General features: G+C 41.7%; 1 protein-coding gene across 1 annotated transcript in view; it reads left to right on the top strand.

The window, feature by feature from the left end:
• Nucleotides 1–5,021, top strand: part of LOC120993638 (stromal cell-derived factor 2-like) — a 32,337-nt gene extending 27,316 nt beyond the window's left edge. Inside the window, exon 3 of the mRNA XM_040422116.1 lies at nt 4,439–5,021. Within this exon, the coding sequence (XP_040278050.1) occupies nt 4,439–4,726 (288 nt within the window). The 3' untranslated portion in view covers nt 4,727–5,021. The remainder of the gene's footprint in view (nt 1–4,438) is intronic.
• The last annotated feature ends 13,090 nt before the right edge of the window (nt 5,022–18,111 follow it).

Genomic DNA, 18,111 nt, shown 5'->3' with positions numbered 1-18,111 from the left:
ACTTGTGGGGTAGTTATACTGCCCTGGCATTCTAGGGGCCCAAATGTGTGGTAAGGAGTTTGAAATCAAATTCTGTAAAAAATGACCAGTGAAATCCGAAAGGTGCTCTTTGGAATATGGGCCCCTTTGCCCACCTAGGCTGCAAAAAAGTGTCACACATGTGGTAACTCCGTATTCAGGAGAAGTTGGGGAATGTGTTTTGGGGTGTCATTTTACATATACCCATGCTGGGTGAGAGAAATATCTTGGCAAAAGACAACTTTTCCCATTTTTTTATACAAAGTTGGCATTTGACCAAGATATTTATCTCACCCAGCATGGGTATATGTAAAATGACACCCCAGAACACATTCCCCAACTTCTCCTGAATACGGAGATACCACATGTGTGACACTTTTTTGCAGCCTAGGTGGGCAAAGGGGCCCAAATTCCAAAGAGCACCTTTCGGATTTCACCGGCCATTTATTACAGAATTTGATTTCAAACTCCTTACCACACATTTGGGCCCCTAGAATGCCAGGGCAGTATAACTACCCCACAAGTGACCCCATTTTGGAAAGAAGACACCCCAAGGTATTCGCTGATGGGCATAGTGAGTTCATGGAAGTTTTTATTTTTTGTCACAAGTTAGTGGAATATGAGACTTTGTAAGAAAAAAAAAAAAAATCATCATTTTCCGCTAACTTGTGACAAAAAATAAAAAGTTCTATGAACTCACTATGCCCATCAGCGAATACCTTAGGGTGTCTACTTTCCGAAATGGGGTCATTTGTGGGGTGTTTATACTGTCTGGACATTGTAGAACCTCAGGAAACATGACAGGTGCTCAGAAAGTCAGAGCTGCTTCAAAAAGCGGAAATTCACATTTTTGTACCATAGTTTGTAAACGCTATAACTTTTACCCAAACCATTTTTTTTTACCCAAACATTTTTTTTTATCAAAGACATGTAAAACAATAAATTTAGAGCAAAATTTATATATGGATGTCGTTTTTTTTGCAAAATTTGAAAACTGAAAGTGAAAAATGTCATTTTTTTGCTAAAAAATCTTTAAATTTCAATTAATAACAAAAAAAGTAAAAATGTCAGCAGCAATAAAATACCACCAAATGAAAGCTCTATTAGTGAGAAGAAAAGGAGGTAAAATTCATTTGGGTAGTAAGTTGCATGACCGAGCAATAAACCGCTAAAGTTGTGGAGTGCCGATTTGTAAAAAAGGGCCTGGTCTTTAGGGGGGTATAAACCTGTGGTCCTTAAGTGGTTAATAAGAGCAAGGGGTGACTCTTTTTGTCCAGAGCACCTAGCGTGATTGTTCATAGTGAGCCATCTGTTCATTTTCTCCAAATCTAAATAGTTTGTTAGAAAACCATGGCTTAAAAAAGGTGTGCTGTAACCCTAATGGGAATAAGGGATTAAATAAAAACGAGGTCATGGAAGATTTATCGGATACCAATGGGAATTTCTGTTTGCAACTTTTCCAGATATTATATGTTAGGGACATAGGACCCAACAAGTGGGCCATACAGTTGGCCGGTAATGGTGACCACAGGAGGGCATTAGGGTGAGTAGGGGCCAACCATAGCTTCTCAATTTCCATCCATCTAGAGAATGCTAGGAGGGAAGACCATGCGGGGATACGACGTAGATGTGTCGCCCAGTAGTATGTAGTTACATCAGGGAGTCCAAGACCACCTTGCGACTTGAGGGCGGTAAGAGTGCTGCAAGAAATTCTGTGTCTTTTGCCATGCCAGACAAACCTGAGGATGGAAGACTGCAAGGCTCTCAAATCCTTCTTAGGTATGGGAACTGGAATAGTTTCCATCACATATAATAATTTGGGCAATATGGTCATTTTGACCGCTGCAATGCGCCCTAGTAGAGAAATCGGCAGGGGCATCCACTTAGTCATGAGCGAATTAAGTTCCCGAAAAATGGGTAAAAAATTATGGGCATAGAGAGTATTATATGTTTTTGTTAATTTCACTCCCAAATATTTAAGGGTAGTATCATTCCACTTGAAATGGAAACTGCTTTGCAGAGTACTCAATATATCTGGTGGAATATTAATAGATAAAGCCTCTGTTTTAGATGTATTAATCTTATAGCCAGATAGTCTGCCATATTCCCTTAACGTCTGGAATAGGTTTGGTAACGAGGTATGTAGGTTTGTCAAGGCAATGTCACGGCCATGGCCATGGCCATGACCGTGACTCCTTAACCGCATGCGGTTGCCTGCGGTTTGTTTTTGGTTGTTCAACCACAGGTGAGGGCTGCTTGTGTGTGGCCTCACTTGTGGTTGCCGCGGGCAACAAGTGTTTGCAGATTGTTGCAGATAGCAGCCTGAGCTGGTGCTAGGCAGCTTGCGGCATCTTCATGCGGTTACACCTAGCTACCGCTTTGTTAGGTGTGTGTGTATGTATGTATGGTGTGCACTGTTTATGTTACGTGTGCACTGAGACCTTTCCCTTCACTGTGGCTGCTCGCAGCAACGTTTTGTATAGTGTGTACATGTGGTGGCAGTGTCCCGGCCTTCGGGCTGACTCCCAGGACATGGTAGCCACCCATGTCGTTGCTTGCGGCAACAGCCACAGTGTGACTTTCGTTTTGACACTTCCCCTTTAAGTTGGTGTTTTCCCTTTCCTGTGGTGCTGGAAGGGTTAACTCCCTTCCCAGTGTGTGTGATGTCACTGGGTGTGTCTGACTGTTGGGTGTGGCCTCTTAGGCCTATATAGCCTTGGTGTTTGGCATGGCTCAGTAGGTTGCTCCAGACATGCTTAGCTGGAGCAGCCTCCTGTGTTTACCAACTGCCAGTGAGAGCCACCCTTGTGGTTCACAAAATATAATGTCACATTTAGGTTATGTTCATCTTTATGTGTGATGTCTATGTGATGTCTGTTGGGATTTTCCTTATGTTGTTTAGTGCAGCTTATGGATCTGGATTCCTGTTTGCACAGGGATCCAGTCAGCAAGGCTGTGGCAGGTAGGTCGAACTCGGATAGTTCACCTGCCATATCCGTAAGACTGTTTGTGTTCCCCTTTTCCCTGCAGCTTGGCCAGTGAGACCCCTGTTCCTCCGTGTCCAGTAGGAACAGGCCATCTTACCTTGACTCCTAGCCCAGGGACCGGTCGGAGGGTGAGTTAGGGATCCGAGGTTCCTGCGCATGGGTCCTCCTACCATCAAGGTCGGCCCATGCAGGTAGGAGACAGGGTCAGCGTTAGGGACGCTTCAGGAGGTGACCTGCTCCCTAATCCTGTTGTCCTGGCCGAGCAGCCACAACATCATCATCTGGCATCGCACGGCTGAGGATTTTCCCCATCCTCAGCCGTGACAGGCAAGAAGTATATCGTCAGCGAAGAGTGATAATTTAAAGGTCACCTTATTGACCTCTACTCCTTGAATATCAGGGTGGGCCCGTATTAATGCTGCTAAAGGCTCTATGCAGAGTACGAAGAGTAGGGGGGATAGCAGGCAACCCTGTCGAGTTCCGTTCCGAATAGTTATCATGTTGGACTGGGCATGTGTCGTTTTTACAAAGGCCGTTGGGCGGGTATAAAGAGCACAAATGGCATTCATAAAAGGCCCCCCTATACCAAAACACCGCAATGTAAAAAACAAAAAAGGCCAGCTTAGGCGGTCAAAGGCCTTTTCTGTATCCAGGCCCAATATTAACGCCTGCTGTTTCCGTCTGTTAATGATGTCTATCAAATCTATAGCCCTTCTCGTGTTATCACCCCCTTGGTGATTTAATACAAAGCCGACTTGATCTTTATGGATCAAGCTCGGGAGCAGGCTAGCAAGCCTGTTCGCCAGAAGTTTCGTAAATATCTTTAAGTCTGAATTAAGGAGGGCTATAGGACGATAGTTGGAGCAATCCATATGATCCTTCTCAGGTTTTGGAATAAGGGTGATGAAGGATTGAAGCATTGTCTCTGGTATAGGAGAGCCCTCCAGGAAAGAATTAAATATCTTGACCATGTACGGAGGGAGGGTGTCTACGTATGTCTTGTAGTAAAGGTATGGCAGACCATCAGGACCAGGTGACTTGCGATTAGGGAGGTTCTTTATCACTTCTAATATTTCTTCAGCTGTGGACAACCACTTTAATGTGGTCATAAAAAAATAAAAATAAATCAGCTATAAATGTTATCGAGCAGAAAAAGAAACACACTCACCTCTTCCTGGATATCAATCACCGACACTTTGGTGGTCCTTTTGTTTTCAAGCACCCAGCACGTGACCACAGCAGTTATTCTATTCACTTCTACGGGACTGTTGATGGTGTGGTGGTCATACATGCAAACCACTGCTCCATTCTCATGGGGCACTTTTGGACCTCCGTTCAGGGACCAGACACTTGTGGATAAGGGGATATGTATTGTCAGTGGGAAAACTCCTTTATTGTAATCCCTGACCTATTTCTCCCTTGTTTATTGGCAGGAGGTCAGTGCATTTGGAGACGATGGAGAAGGAGATATCTTAGATGACTGGACTGTACTCTGCAATGGGGAATTCTGGCAGCGCAATGAAGAAGTGAGGTTCAAGCACGCGTCTACAAACGTACTGCTGTCTGTCACAGGAGAACAATATGGGCGTCCTATAAATGGACAGAGAGAAGTGCATGGCATGACCTACGCAGGTCCACATAACTACTGGAAAGTGATGGAAGGTATCTTCATGAAACCTAGTGAACCTCCACGGACTGACTTCACTCACTCCGAGTTATGATAGGACTCAGATTGGTCTAGGTCTTTCAGTCTTCTTAACCATACAGTGTTGACTTCCCTGAGGATTTCTCCAGGGTCCCACAAAGTACACTTTGAAGAGCAATTAACAGTGAAATATGGGGCACAGTTTGGATGTTGCACCCTTGTGTCATTTATTATTATTATTATTATTGTTATTTCATATTTTATGTTATGGCAGCAAAGGGCCGGACTGATCCGTGAGCATGACTGCAGTTGAAAAAAATATCATTCTGTATTATCGTCTCTGCAGCAAATGGTTTTTAAAATTATATTAAAAAAAATTCAATTGTGGTTCTCAATTTTATTTATTTTTTGTCCTTATCCCATGTTTTGTTTTGTTTTTGTCACTTTTATATTATCCTTATCATACGTTTATCTAGCTTGATAAAACTGCAGATATTCTGTTATACTTACATTGTAATGTATGTATATGCTTGTAAAGAGGTTGTCCCATCTGACCATTTGTGGTATGGCGACAAGATATGCCATAAATATTCCTTAGATGTGGGTGCCAAAAAGGTTGGACCGACATCTGTCTCAAAAATACAAGTCTTCCATGAATTGAGCTGCAAGGGCTCAGCTATATTCAGTAGTCCCATAGCAGTGAATGGAAAAAGCTGCGGGGTGTACTCTCCATTCATGGTGGAGCCCCATTCTTGAGAGGGTAGTGGGTACAAGAGGTGGGAGGTGCACCTATTGGACATAATTGCCATATGCTGTTGATACGCTATAAATGTCCAGAACAACCCTTGTCCATATGTCCTACTACTTCATAGGGACTTCATAGAACTCCTTTCCTGGTGGGCCCATATGAACAGGCATTGATTTGAATAAAAAACGAGCATGTAATGTTGCTTGGCCACAGCTGCCCCTGCCTGAGGTGAGAGAAGCCAGACCAGCGGCGATCAGCTAATTTTATAAGGAAACTGCGTCCATACTAAACTGTAACTGCAGGTATAAGAACAATCATTGTTTCACAGATTCCAATACAGATAGTTTCTTTAACCTTGCTGTGCTAAGGCTGTGTTCACACTTTGCGCAAGGTACATGCATCTGTAGGCCTTGGTGTTGTGGGGTGGTCTAGAAGACTAGGATGCTGAGCAATATCCAACAACCTACACAACCATGCAGTGCAGATATGAGGTGGCTGGGACGGGAGCTGCTACAAATAAGTGGTTGCACCCTGAAATTTTTGAAAATTGTGGACACACTCCTTTTCCTAAGACTCCACCACCTTCCATGTATGCCCCCACCCCTTTCATGATGTGTCCTTCATGCCCTGTGAGGGGATTTACAAACCCCTCTGGGAATTCAGGAGGTCTTCCCTTTTTGGGAGCCTCCTGTATGTTTCAGGAGAGTTGCCAACTCTTCTCTATACATACCTACTCACTAAACGTATAACTTAATTACAGACCTACATGTCCATTATATAAATGGGCAGGGCGTTAACTAAGCACTGAGAGAAGGGTAAAAGATATACAGAGGGCACAGCACTATTGCTGTTAGGTTGGGTTCACAAGAGCGTTATCACACTCTGGTCTTCTGCTTTCACCGGAGCAGAAGAACAAATATAATGGAAGTGCTAAATTGAGCACAAATCTTAAAGTAAAAGAACGAAGCAAGCGCCATTAACTATAACTGGGTCTGCTCTGGATGCTGCTTCTTTACCAGACACAAAAAAATCCAGCATGCAGGACTTTTTTGTCTGGTCTTTTTGACAGAATCTGTGACAGATAGCCACTTGCTCATGATGAAGGAGAAATCTTGATCCCCGAAACGCGTTGAGCCACATATTTTCCATTAAAGGTGATTTGATCAGAAGCACACTGCCTGCTGCCATCATTCACTGAGACTCTACACACGATCCTGGCCAGGGGGGAATCGTCACAGGTGTTTTATGCTTATCCTGTTGACGACCCCCCAGTGAAGTAAGTGCCTCACTGGATGTTTTCTCATCCATTCTATTCCTTGTTTTTAACCGCCTCACGTCCGCCCATAGGATATAAACGTCCTATGGGTGGACGTCTATTTCTGACAGCACGTTTTAAAACGTCCTGTCAGAAATAGCAGCTGCACGCTAATCGTGCAGCTGCTGATCGGGTTGCCCGCTGTCAGTGACAGCAGGGCAACCCTAAGACAAGGCAGGGACAGTGCCCAGGTGTCCCTGCCTTCACGATCGCTGCAGACACAGCGCTCACCGAGCGCTGTGTCTGCAGAGCAGGAAGCGCTGTGCGCTTCCTGTTCCGGCCCGGCGGTCATGTGACCGCCGTGACCGGAGAGTGCAGGGGCTGTGTGAGGTCTCTCAGAGACCTCGATCAGCCCTGCTGTGAGGCTGTACAGCGCTGGATTGCTGCTGTACAGCCTCTATAGGGGTGCATTTGTCCTGTAACTGGGGCTACTATGTCAGCCCCAGTTACAGGAGAAATCAACTGTGAAAAAAAAAAGAAAAAGTGAAGTAAATGTCCCCCAGAGGTCTTGTATGACCTTATGGGGGACGAAAAGTGTAAAAAAAAATAAAAAAAATAAAGGGTTGAAAAAATAAAATAAAATAAAGTTTCACATGTAAAAAAAAAAAAAAGTTCCCAAGTTAGGAATAAAAAAAAAAAAATTAAAATAGAAAAAATAAAGTAAAATAGACATATTTAGTATTGCCGCGTCCGTAAAAACCAGCTCTATAAAAATATCACATGACCTAACCCCTCGGATGAACACCGTAAAAAATAAATAAAAAAAACTGTGTCAAAACAAGCAATTTTTGTCACCTTGCATCACAAAAGGTGCAACACCAAGTGATCAAAAACGCGTATGTCCCACAAAATGGTACCAATAAAACCGTCACCTCATCCCGCAAAAAATGAGCCCCTACATAAGAAAATCTCTCAAAAAATAAAAAAACTATAGCTCTTAGAACATGGAGACACTAAAACATAATTTTTTTGGTTTCAAAAATGCTATTATTGTGTTAAAGTGAAACAAATAAAAAAAAGTATACATATTAGGTATTGCCGCGTCCGTAAAAACCAGCTCTATAAAAATATCACATGACCTAACCCCTCGGGTGAACACCGTAAAAAAAAAAAAAAAAAAACTGTGTCAAAACAAGCAATTTTTGTCACCTTGCATCACAAAAGGTGCAACACCAAGTGATCAAAAACGCGTATGTCCCACAAAATGGTACCAATAAAACCGTCACCTCATCCCGCAAAAAATGAGCCCCTACATAAGAAAATCTCTCAAAAAATAAAAAAACTATAGCTCTCAGAACATGGACACATTAAAACATAATTTTTTGGTTTCAAAAATGCTATTATTGTGTAAAACTTTAATAAATGAGAAAAAGTATACATATTAGGTATCGCTACGTCCGTAACAATCTGCTCTATAAAAATGTCACTTGACTGAACCCCTAAGGTGAACGCTGTAAAAATAAATAAATAGAAACTGTGCTAAAACAACCAATTTTTTGGTCACCTTGCCCCATAAAGTGTTATATTGAATGATCAAAAAATCATATGTACCCAAAAATAGTACTAATAAAACTGGCACCTTATCTCCTAGTTTCCAAAATGGGGTCACTTCTTGGGAGTTTCTACTGTAAGGGTGCATCAGGGGGCTTCAAATGGGACATGGCATCTAAAAACCATGTGGAGTTCCTTTCCTTCTGCGCCCTGCCGTGTGCCCATACAGCAGTTTACGACCACATGTGGGGTGTTTCTGTAAACCGCAGAATCTGGGTAATAAATATTGAGTTTTGTTTGGCTGTTAACCATCGATGTGTTAGAGAAAAAAATTGATTAAAATGGAAAATCTGCCAAAAAAGTGAAATTTAAAAATTTGATCTCCATTTTCCTTTAATTCTTGTGGAACGCCTAAAGGGTTAACAAAGTTTGTAAAATCGGTTTTGAATACCTTGAGGGGTGTAGTTTCTACAATGGGGTCATTTATGGGGGTATCCACTATGTAGGCCCCACAAAGTGACTTCAGACCTGAACTGGTCCTTATAAAGTGGGTTTTGGCAATTTTCTTAAAAATTTGAAGAATTGCTTCTAAACTTCTAAGCCTTCTAACGTCCTAAAAAAATAAAATGACATTTCCAAAATGATGCCAACATAAAGTAGACATATGGGGAATGTTAAATAATAAATATTTTATGAGGTATCACTTTCTGTTTTAAAAGCAGAGAAATTGAAATTTAGAAAATTGCGATTTTTTTTACATTTTTGGGTAAATTTGGGATTTTTTCATAAATAAAGGTGAAATATTTTGACTCAAATTTATGACTATCATGAAGTACAATGTGTCACGAGAAAACAATCTCTGAATGACTTGGATAAATAAAGGCGTTCCAAAGTTATTACCACATAAAGTGAGATATGTCCGTTTTGCAAAATTTGGCCTGGTCAGGAAGGGGGCAAAGGGCCCAGATGGGAAGTGGTTAACCTTTGCCTTCAACCTTCCGTGTAAACCACAGCAGGGACCTTATTTTATTTTAATTTTCAACTTTTATTTCAACTGTTTAAAAAGTTTTTTTCATAAAAATAGTTTTTTACCTATATACATAATATGCTAGTACTATAGCACCATGATACCAAAATCTTGACATTTTTTAGTGCATTTTTGCTCGGTCTGGCATCTTTTGTACCTTCCCCTCATTATATAAATGGGCAGGGCGTTAACTAAGCACTGAGAGAAGGGTAAAAGATATACAGAGGGCACAGCACTATTGCTGTTAGGTTGGGTTCACAAGAGCGTTATCACACTCTGGTCTTCTGCTTTCACCGGAGCAGAAGAACAAATATAATGGAAGTGCTAAATTGAGCACAAATCTTAAAGTAAAAGAACAAAGCAAGCGCCATTAACTATAACTGGGTCTGCTCTGGATGCTGCTTCTTTACCAGACACAAAAAAAATCCAGCATGCAGGACTTTTTTGACTGGTCTTTTTGACAGAATCTGTGACAGAGGACCCGACCACGCAGATGTGGATAGATAGTATCAGATCAAAGTACAGCATCAGATGCATATTTAGCACACAAATGCAGGGCTGTGGAGTCGAGGAGTCGGAGGCAATATTGGGTACCTGGAGTCAGTCGGCAAAAAATACTCCGACTCCTACTAGATTTAAATTGGAATAAAAAAATAAAAAAAGCAAGTTTAAATGTCCCAATTCAGAAAAAGTTATAATTAATTACGGTATTTTTCGCCCTATAAGACGCACCTAGGTTTTTGAGGAGGAAAATAAGAAAAAAAATATTTTGAACCAAAACGTGTGCTTTTGGTGGGTTTTGAACTAATGGTGGTCTGTGGATGGCACTGTTATGGGGGATCATTGTGGGGGCATCTGTGGATGACACATTTATAGCGTCTTATCTTGTGTCATCCACAGATCCCCCCCCCCATAACAGTGTCCCTGTGTAGTGAATGGGGTCGGCATCTGTTTCTGTAATGGCAGCGAGGCCCGGTGCCTGCTTTATTAATAAAGTGAGCTACGCTACGAGCACCCACCCAGCCACCTGACTGCCAAGAAGTTAGTAGTAAGTAGTACAGCGCTAGATTTAAGATGATTGGAATACTTTAACAATACCCACAAGTTAGATATGATTACTGTATACTACAGTGAGCGGGGCCCGGTGTAGTAGAATACAGTGACTGCACCGGGTCCCGCTGCCATTACAGAAACAGATGCCGGCCCCCAGCCCCTCCTCCCTCTCAGCCTATTTACCGGACGGTCGCAGCAATCGCCTCATAAAACGCACTGCTATTTTCCCCCCACTTTTGTGAAAAATACGGTACCTCTCTACTGTAAGAATAAAGGCCAATGCATGCAGTGCGTCACGTTACCACAAAACGAACACGTTAAGTGACCATGAAGAAGCATGCTTTTCATATGCTTCACTATATGGCACGCAACGCACAGTTAAGGAGCGGCAATACTTATACTTTGCATTGTGTTGTGTTCCGCTGTTACAGGGAACGCAACGCCCATGGTTAACCTAGCCTCTCACTGATAACTGGTTAAGTAAATATGTTTTTTGCAGGACTAGACACTTGTATAAGTGAAGGGAATGGATAGTCAATAGTTCAGACTGAAGCTGTAAACCATTTGAAAAACTGCTGTCATTCAGCTAAGGCTATAAAACCTTGTAAACTCAGATTGTTAGCTTAAACTTTAAACATGACTATGGGATTCTACTAGGGAAAACATGTTTTACAATAAATGCCCCTTCCCCTGCCCCGTCCTGGATACCCCCACAGCCCGATCTTCAGCAGAAGATCAGCACAAAGGAGAAGGCAGCAGCTTCCTAGCCAGTAGTTCTGTGGTAATGACATGTATGTTGCCTTTCTTTCCTTCAAGGAATGTATAAAATACATTCGCATATTAAATACAGAGTCGTCTGGGAATCTGAGTCGGAAGTACCAAAAACTGAGGAGTCGGAGTTGGAGTCAGAGCATTTATCTACCGACTCCACAGCCCTGCACAAATGCAGTGCTAGAACTACATAATTACAATGCTGAAACTAAGCACAGAATGTAGATACAGCACTAGAACAAAGCTCATAACACAAATACTACACCATAACCAAGTTCACTACATAAATGCAGCACCAGAATTAAGCCTATAAGTCAAATACAGTGCCAGAACCAAGCTCACTACAGAAATACAGCACCAAAATTAAAAATAGCTTTAAAGTCATCAATATGTGATCTGTAGGAGTCTTACTTCCAGAATCTCAGCCTCGTCCTCCTCTTTTGATATCATATCCATTGGTCACATGGCCTTTTTGCAGCTCAATCCCATTACAGTACAAAAATATCCTCTTATGTGTGCCAATACAAAAAATGCGGCACAAAGTATATGAACTGTGATGTCACACGCAAGAATAAAGCACATATGCTGTCACAGAGCAAAAATATGCAAAAAGTAAAGCTTAACAAAAGAGATATTGCAAACAGCAGAAGTAACCATGAGGCTCCATTGAAACACCGAAAGAGCATTCACACGACCGTATTTTCAGATCAAAGTACAGCATCAGATGCATATTTAGCACACAAATGCAGGGCTGTGGAGTCGAGGAGTCGGAGGCAATATTGGGTACCTGGAGTCAGTCGGCAAAAAATACTCCGACTCCTACTAGATTTAAATTGGAATAAAAAAATAAAAAAAGCAAGTTTAAATGTCCCAATTCACAAAAAGTTATAATTAATTACGGTATTTTTCGCCCTATAAGACGCACCTAGGTTTTTGAGGAGGAAAATAAGAAAAAAAATATTTTGAACCAAAACGTGTGCTTTTGGTGGGTTTTGAACTAATGGTGGTCTGTGGATGGCACTGTTATGGGGGATCATTGTGGGGGCATCTGTGGATGACACATATATAGCGTCTTATCTTGTGTCATCCACAGATCCCCCCCCCCATAACAGTGTCCCTGTGTAGTGAATGGGGTCGGCATCTGTTTCTGTAATGGCAGCGAGGCCCGGTGCCTGCTTTATTAATAAAGTGAGCTACGCTACGAGCACCCACCCAGCCACCTGACTGCCAAGAAGTTAGTAGTAAGTAGTACAGCGCTAGATTTAAGATGATTGGAATACTTTAACAATACCCACAAGTTAGATATGATTACTGTATACTACAGTGAGCGGGGCCCGGTGTAGTAGAATACAGTGACTGCACCGGGCCCCGCTGCCATTACAGAAACAGATGCCGGCCCCCAGCCCCTCCTCCCTCTCAGCCTATTCACCGGACGGTCGCAGCAATCGCCTCATAAAACGCACTGCTATTTTCCCCCCACTTTTGTGAAAAATACGGTACCTCTTTACTGTAAGAATAAAGGCCAATGCATGCAGTGCGTCACGTTACCACAAAACGAACACGTTAAGTGACCATGAAGAAGCATGCTTTTCATATGCTTCACTATATGGCACGCAACGCACAGTTAAGGAGCGGCAATACTTATACTTTGCATTGTGTTGTGTTCCGCTGTTACAGGGAACGCAACGCCCATGGTTAACCTAGCCTCTCACTGATAACTGGTTAAGTAAATATGTTTTTTGCAGGACTAGACACTTGTATAAGTGAAGGGAATGGATAGTCAATAGTTCAGACTGAAGCTGTAAACCATTTGAAAAACTGCTGTCATTCAGCTAAGGCTATAAAACCTTGTAAACTCAGATTGTTAGCTTAAACTTTAAACATGACTATGGGATTCTACTAGGGAAAACATGTTTTACAATAAATGCCCCTTCCCCTGCCCCGTCCTGGATACCCCCACAGCCCGATCTTCAGCAGAAGATCAGCACAAAGGAGAAGGCAGCAGCTTCCTAGCCAGTAGTTCTGTGGTAATGACATGTATGTTGCCTTTCTTTCCTTCAAGGAATGTATAAAATACATTCGCATATTAAATACAGAGTCGTCTGGGAATCTGAGTCGGAAGTACCAAAAACTGAGGAGTCGGAGTTGGAGTCAGAGCATTTATCTACCGACTCCACAGCCCTGCACAAATGCAGTGCTAGAACTACATAATTACAATGCTGAAACTAAGCACAGAATGTAGATACAGCACTAGAACAAAGCTCATAACACAAATACTACACCATAACCAAGTTCACTACATAAATGCAGCACCAGAATTAAGCCTATAAGTCAAATACAGTGCCAGAACCAAGCTCACTACAGAAATACAGCACCAAAATTAAAAATAGCTTTAAAGTCATCAATATGTGATCTGTAGGAGTCTTACTTCCAGAATCTCAGCCTCGTCCTCCTCTTTTGATATCATATCCATTGGTCACATGGCCTTTTTGCAGCTCAATCCCATTACAGTACAAAAATATCCTCTTATGTGTGCCAATACAAAAAATGCGGCACAAAGTATATGAACTGTGATGTCACACGCAAGAATAAAGCACATATGCTGTCACAGAGCAAAAATATGCAAAAAGTAAAGCTTAACAAAAGAGATATTGCAAACAGCAGAAGTAACCATGAGGCTCCATTGAAACACCGAAAGAGCATTCACACGACCGTATTTTCGGTCCACATCAGATCAGCATTTTTTGCGGATCAGATGGGGACCCATTCATTACAGTGGGCCCTGTAAAAAAAATTAAATAAAAATAGAGCATGTCCTATTCTTATCCGTTTAGCAGACAAGAATAAGCATTTCCAACAAAGGGCAAGACGTGCTGATCCACAAATGCGGAATGCACAAGGCTGGTATTCATGTTTTGCGGATCTACAATTTGAGGTCTGCAAAATGGATACGGTCGTGTGAATGCTCCCTTAGAATAGGTCATATTAAATTATCCATGTATATGTTTTTACTAGAGATGAGTGAAGTTTTCAAAAATTTGATTCGGACGCTTCCTTGAATTTTTCCAACAAATTCAATTAGAATTAATTAGTGATGAAGCGCGTTAAAATTCAGCTATTTGCCGGCTGCAGGGTGCGTGTATATGGGTGTACATCACTGTGCATTGCAGAAACATTCATAGCTAGTCCGCTGTGGTAGTGAAACAATTATTGTGCATTCGTATGACAGGCCGTTGACAGGCGTCACACTTAGAATCAGTTCACACTTAGAATCAGCCTTACATGTCAAGGACTTAACCTACAGTGGCCCAAGATTCTACTATAGGGTGAAAGAGCCCTATCTTTTTACACCGTCTGCTGATTCCATATAGATTGCTAGAGAACCAGTTCTGTTACACGCTGATACAAGTATGGCCCCCATGACAGAGTGGAGAGAATGTCAGCAGTAAGTTTGTGTTGACGTCACTGTTTATTTTTCCAGCATTTGGTCAGTAATTGATCAGTATTGCTAAGGCCAATTGAAAACAGGAGTGGGTCCAAAACAGAGATGACTTGTGATTGGAATATTTGCATGTCTTCTGTGTTTTGTACCTTTTTTCCAAAAAGATGTCATTTATAATGCCCATAAAATGACAACCACTGCTTACATGCTGTTTACTTATATAGAAAAATCTATCCTTGCCATTACCACACTATTTATGTCACTTCCAGAGATTGGTCTGGTCACCACCAAGAAGTTTCCCATCCTCTATTATCTAATATTAGTTATAATAAGTTGCCTACAATGAATGATAAAGAGACACGGACACATTGTTTGCTACCTCATCTGGTGACTTTTATTTATTAAAAGGGCAGAAATTTTGAAATGGCCCTGTTGATGGAAAACCCCTAACTCACAAAGAGTCGTCCTTCAACACTCAGGAGAGGAAAAACCCCTAGTGGAGGAAACCTCTAGGGAGCCATGGCTGAAGGACTGCCCCTCCCCTGGGCAAAGGGGTAAAAAGTCAACATTTTATGTGAAGTAGCTCTGGACAATCAGGTAAATGCCATGTCCAGAATTGAGAACAGAGACCGAGCCCGGAATCTGTCTCTTGATGCAGCAGATTAAATATACATCTGACTGCGGAAAGTCCGGTAAGTGTCATATCCAGTAGCGAGAACAGAGACCAAGCCTGGAATCTGTCTCTTGATGCAGCAGATATAATATATATCTAACTGCGGAAAGTCCGGTAATTGCCATGTCCAATGGTGAGAACAGAGACCAAGCCTGGAATCTGTCTCTTGATGCAGCAGATAAAATATATATCTGACTGCGGAAAGTCCGGTAAATGCCATGTCCAGTGGTGAGAACAGAGACCAAGCCTGGAATCTGTCTCTTTATGCAGCAGATAAAATATATATCTAACTGCGGAAAGTCCGGTAAATGCCATGTTCGGTATTAAATCCAGCAATGTCCAGATGGTTTTAGTTGTCTTCCTGGCACTCCGCCCCTGGTTCTTAACCTTAGATTTTATTGGGGGTTTTCAGGGTCCTGGGTCTTTTTCCTCAGAACGATGGAGATGCCTTCTCGGGACAACTCTAATGACAAACACTGAGAATAAAAGAAAAGGGTCATTTATCATGAAATGGCTTTCTTCAATATATTATTATTAAAAAGCTTACTGGGTGCATGAGACCTTCATGTATAATCTACTCACCTGGAAATCTGTATAATTCATGACAGGGTAAACTGTCAAGCCGAAGAATCCCGTCCACTCACCCACCAGGCCTGTTATAGAGAAGATCTGCAGAAGAGAGAGGGATGGAATAGAAGATATTAGTGCCCAGCAGTACTCACCAGTGGTTCTGGTATAGAGTTGGGTGGGAGGATCACATATCCACTAAGAGTTTCTATATCACTATTACATAGGACACATGTGGTTACTTAAGATGGCAAATAGAGACATAAACTCACCTCTTTACAGCTATCAGTGGTACATAGAAGGAAGAAGCTGCCCAAACCTACAGCAACTGGAAGGAGATGTTAAGGAGAAGTAACAGAAGTCTATTAATATTGTGTTTTCTATATTGTCATGTCTCATCCATGCTGCAATGAAGTCACTGGAAGCAGATAATCACCAGTGTATCCAGCACACAACATTAAGACGTATATTGTTATCCACTTGGAAGGTCTTAGGGAAATCAATATAGATATACTAAGGCCAAAACGCCAAAAAACTCCCGCTTAGGACAAACCAAAATGTTATTAAAATGTAACTTGTATTTCTTAATAACTTAAAATGCAAATATATCTACACAAATAATTGTACCAGCCGGCTATAAAAGGATACAGATTAGCAGTGCCACAATGGTCACCAAGGTTGATGCCAGTCTAATGTGGCACATGCAACGACTGCTGAGGGATCTCTTGTACAGGCATACAGATTGACACAGGTTGTAAATGGCAAAACTGAAAAATGCCACTCCTGCGCTGATCCTGTGGACGAGGGGATTGGTCTTCAACTAGAATGTAGAGAGAGATATAAATGTCACAATGAGCTCGTTATGGAGATCTGAGAATGCAGAAGAGCAGAGTCCGCAGGTGGAGTGCAATTACACAGGGGCAGTAATACCTAAGGATAGTTACCAGGGGGTATCATGGTAATGTATGCTTCATTCGGCACTATGCCACTGAGCATCAGACACTATGGGGGAGATTTACTAATAGTGTCACAATTTACACTAAGAATACGAATTACAGTCTTGTTATTAGACAAATTTACTATTCTGGTGTATGGACCCAGATTCAGGACAGAAATGTATCTTATACTTTATAGTTTTACAAAAAAAAATTGTCAAGATTTTGGTGCGTTTTGTCGCACATGAAGATGCATTTAGGCCGCACCCCTTTCCTTTAGGCGACACTCCTCCTTATCGGAAAAGGCATAAAAAGCTTAGCAAAGTGTGTAAAACACTTGGCAAATGTGATGCTACACATGGACACCAGTTTTTTGGTGCAAAATGCACATTTTCAAATAGAAATTCCGCCCCTATGTTTTCTCTGGAACAAACACTAAATGGGGCCCCAGCCCAGTATATATGTAACACCGGGCCCAAGCATTGACCCCTCTACATGTAATTGTTCTGATTCCTCTGTGTATTTATACTTTATATAAAATCTGACTAACCGAAAATGCGCCGGTCAAGGCTGTCCCAATACACGCAAGCCATCCCATGGCATAGAGGATTCTCTGGCCGATGATATGTCGCTTCTCTGATGGCTCAGAATGAATGATCATGAACCTGTATTTGACGGAAGCGATGCCAGCTCCTGAAATAGACAATACATGTTATCAGTCAGAGATTTCCATAGGTCATTTCTATAAACACTTGCAATAACCTTCAGGAGTCAATGATGATTACAATCTCTAGTGATGGCCACCGCTCAGTGCTGGATAGTGATCATAGATCTGGAGTCACTGAGATCTTCATCATGTAGTCTCCCTATAGGAAGCTGCATCCACTTACCTACAATGGATATAACCATGAAGACGACTGTGAAGACCACCGATTCGGGGAACTCTTCTCCCGTGTTACTGTGAAATAAAGCAAAATATTGGAAGTTACTAGGACATGAGTCGGAAATGTCTCATCAAGAGCAGAGGAGAATTTATGCACTTTTACCTGCCCTGCTATATATCTATTACTTCCCCAGTACACCCAGTGATATAGTCCCTGCGGAGAAGCAGAGGAACTGGGTAAAACTTGTTAAGAAATGAATAATTATTACTATCATCACCACCATTATTATTATTATGACATTTATAGTGGACACATTGATGTTCTATAGACTTATAGTCATTGTGATATTTCCCACATGAACAATAAGATGGAGCTTATTAATAATCCACTAATAGTAATTCTAATGTAATAATACCCTCCCAGGAATGAAACCGCAGTAATACTAATAATTATACTACACAGTCAGGAATCTGGCCCCCGTCCCCTCTTACCTGATGTATGGATATTTTGAATGGCCTAAGATGACAGTAATGGTGGTCGTGGAACAGAGACCTA

Source organism: Bufo bufo, chromosome 3, assembly GCF_905171765.1.
Source record: "Bufo bufo chromosome 3, aBufBuf1.1, whole genome shotgun sequence".
NCBI classification, from domain to species: domain Eukaryota; kingdom Metazoa; phylum Chordata; class Amphibia; order Anura; family Bufonidae; genus Bufo; species Bufo bufo.
Note: the sequence above shows the minus strand (reverse complement) of the source record. Positions and strands in the feature narration are given on the sequence as shown.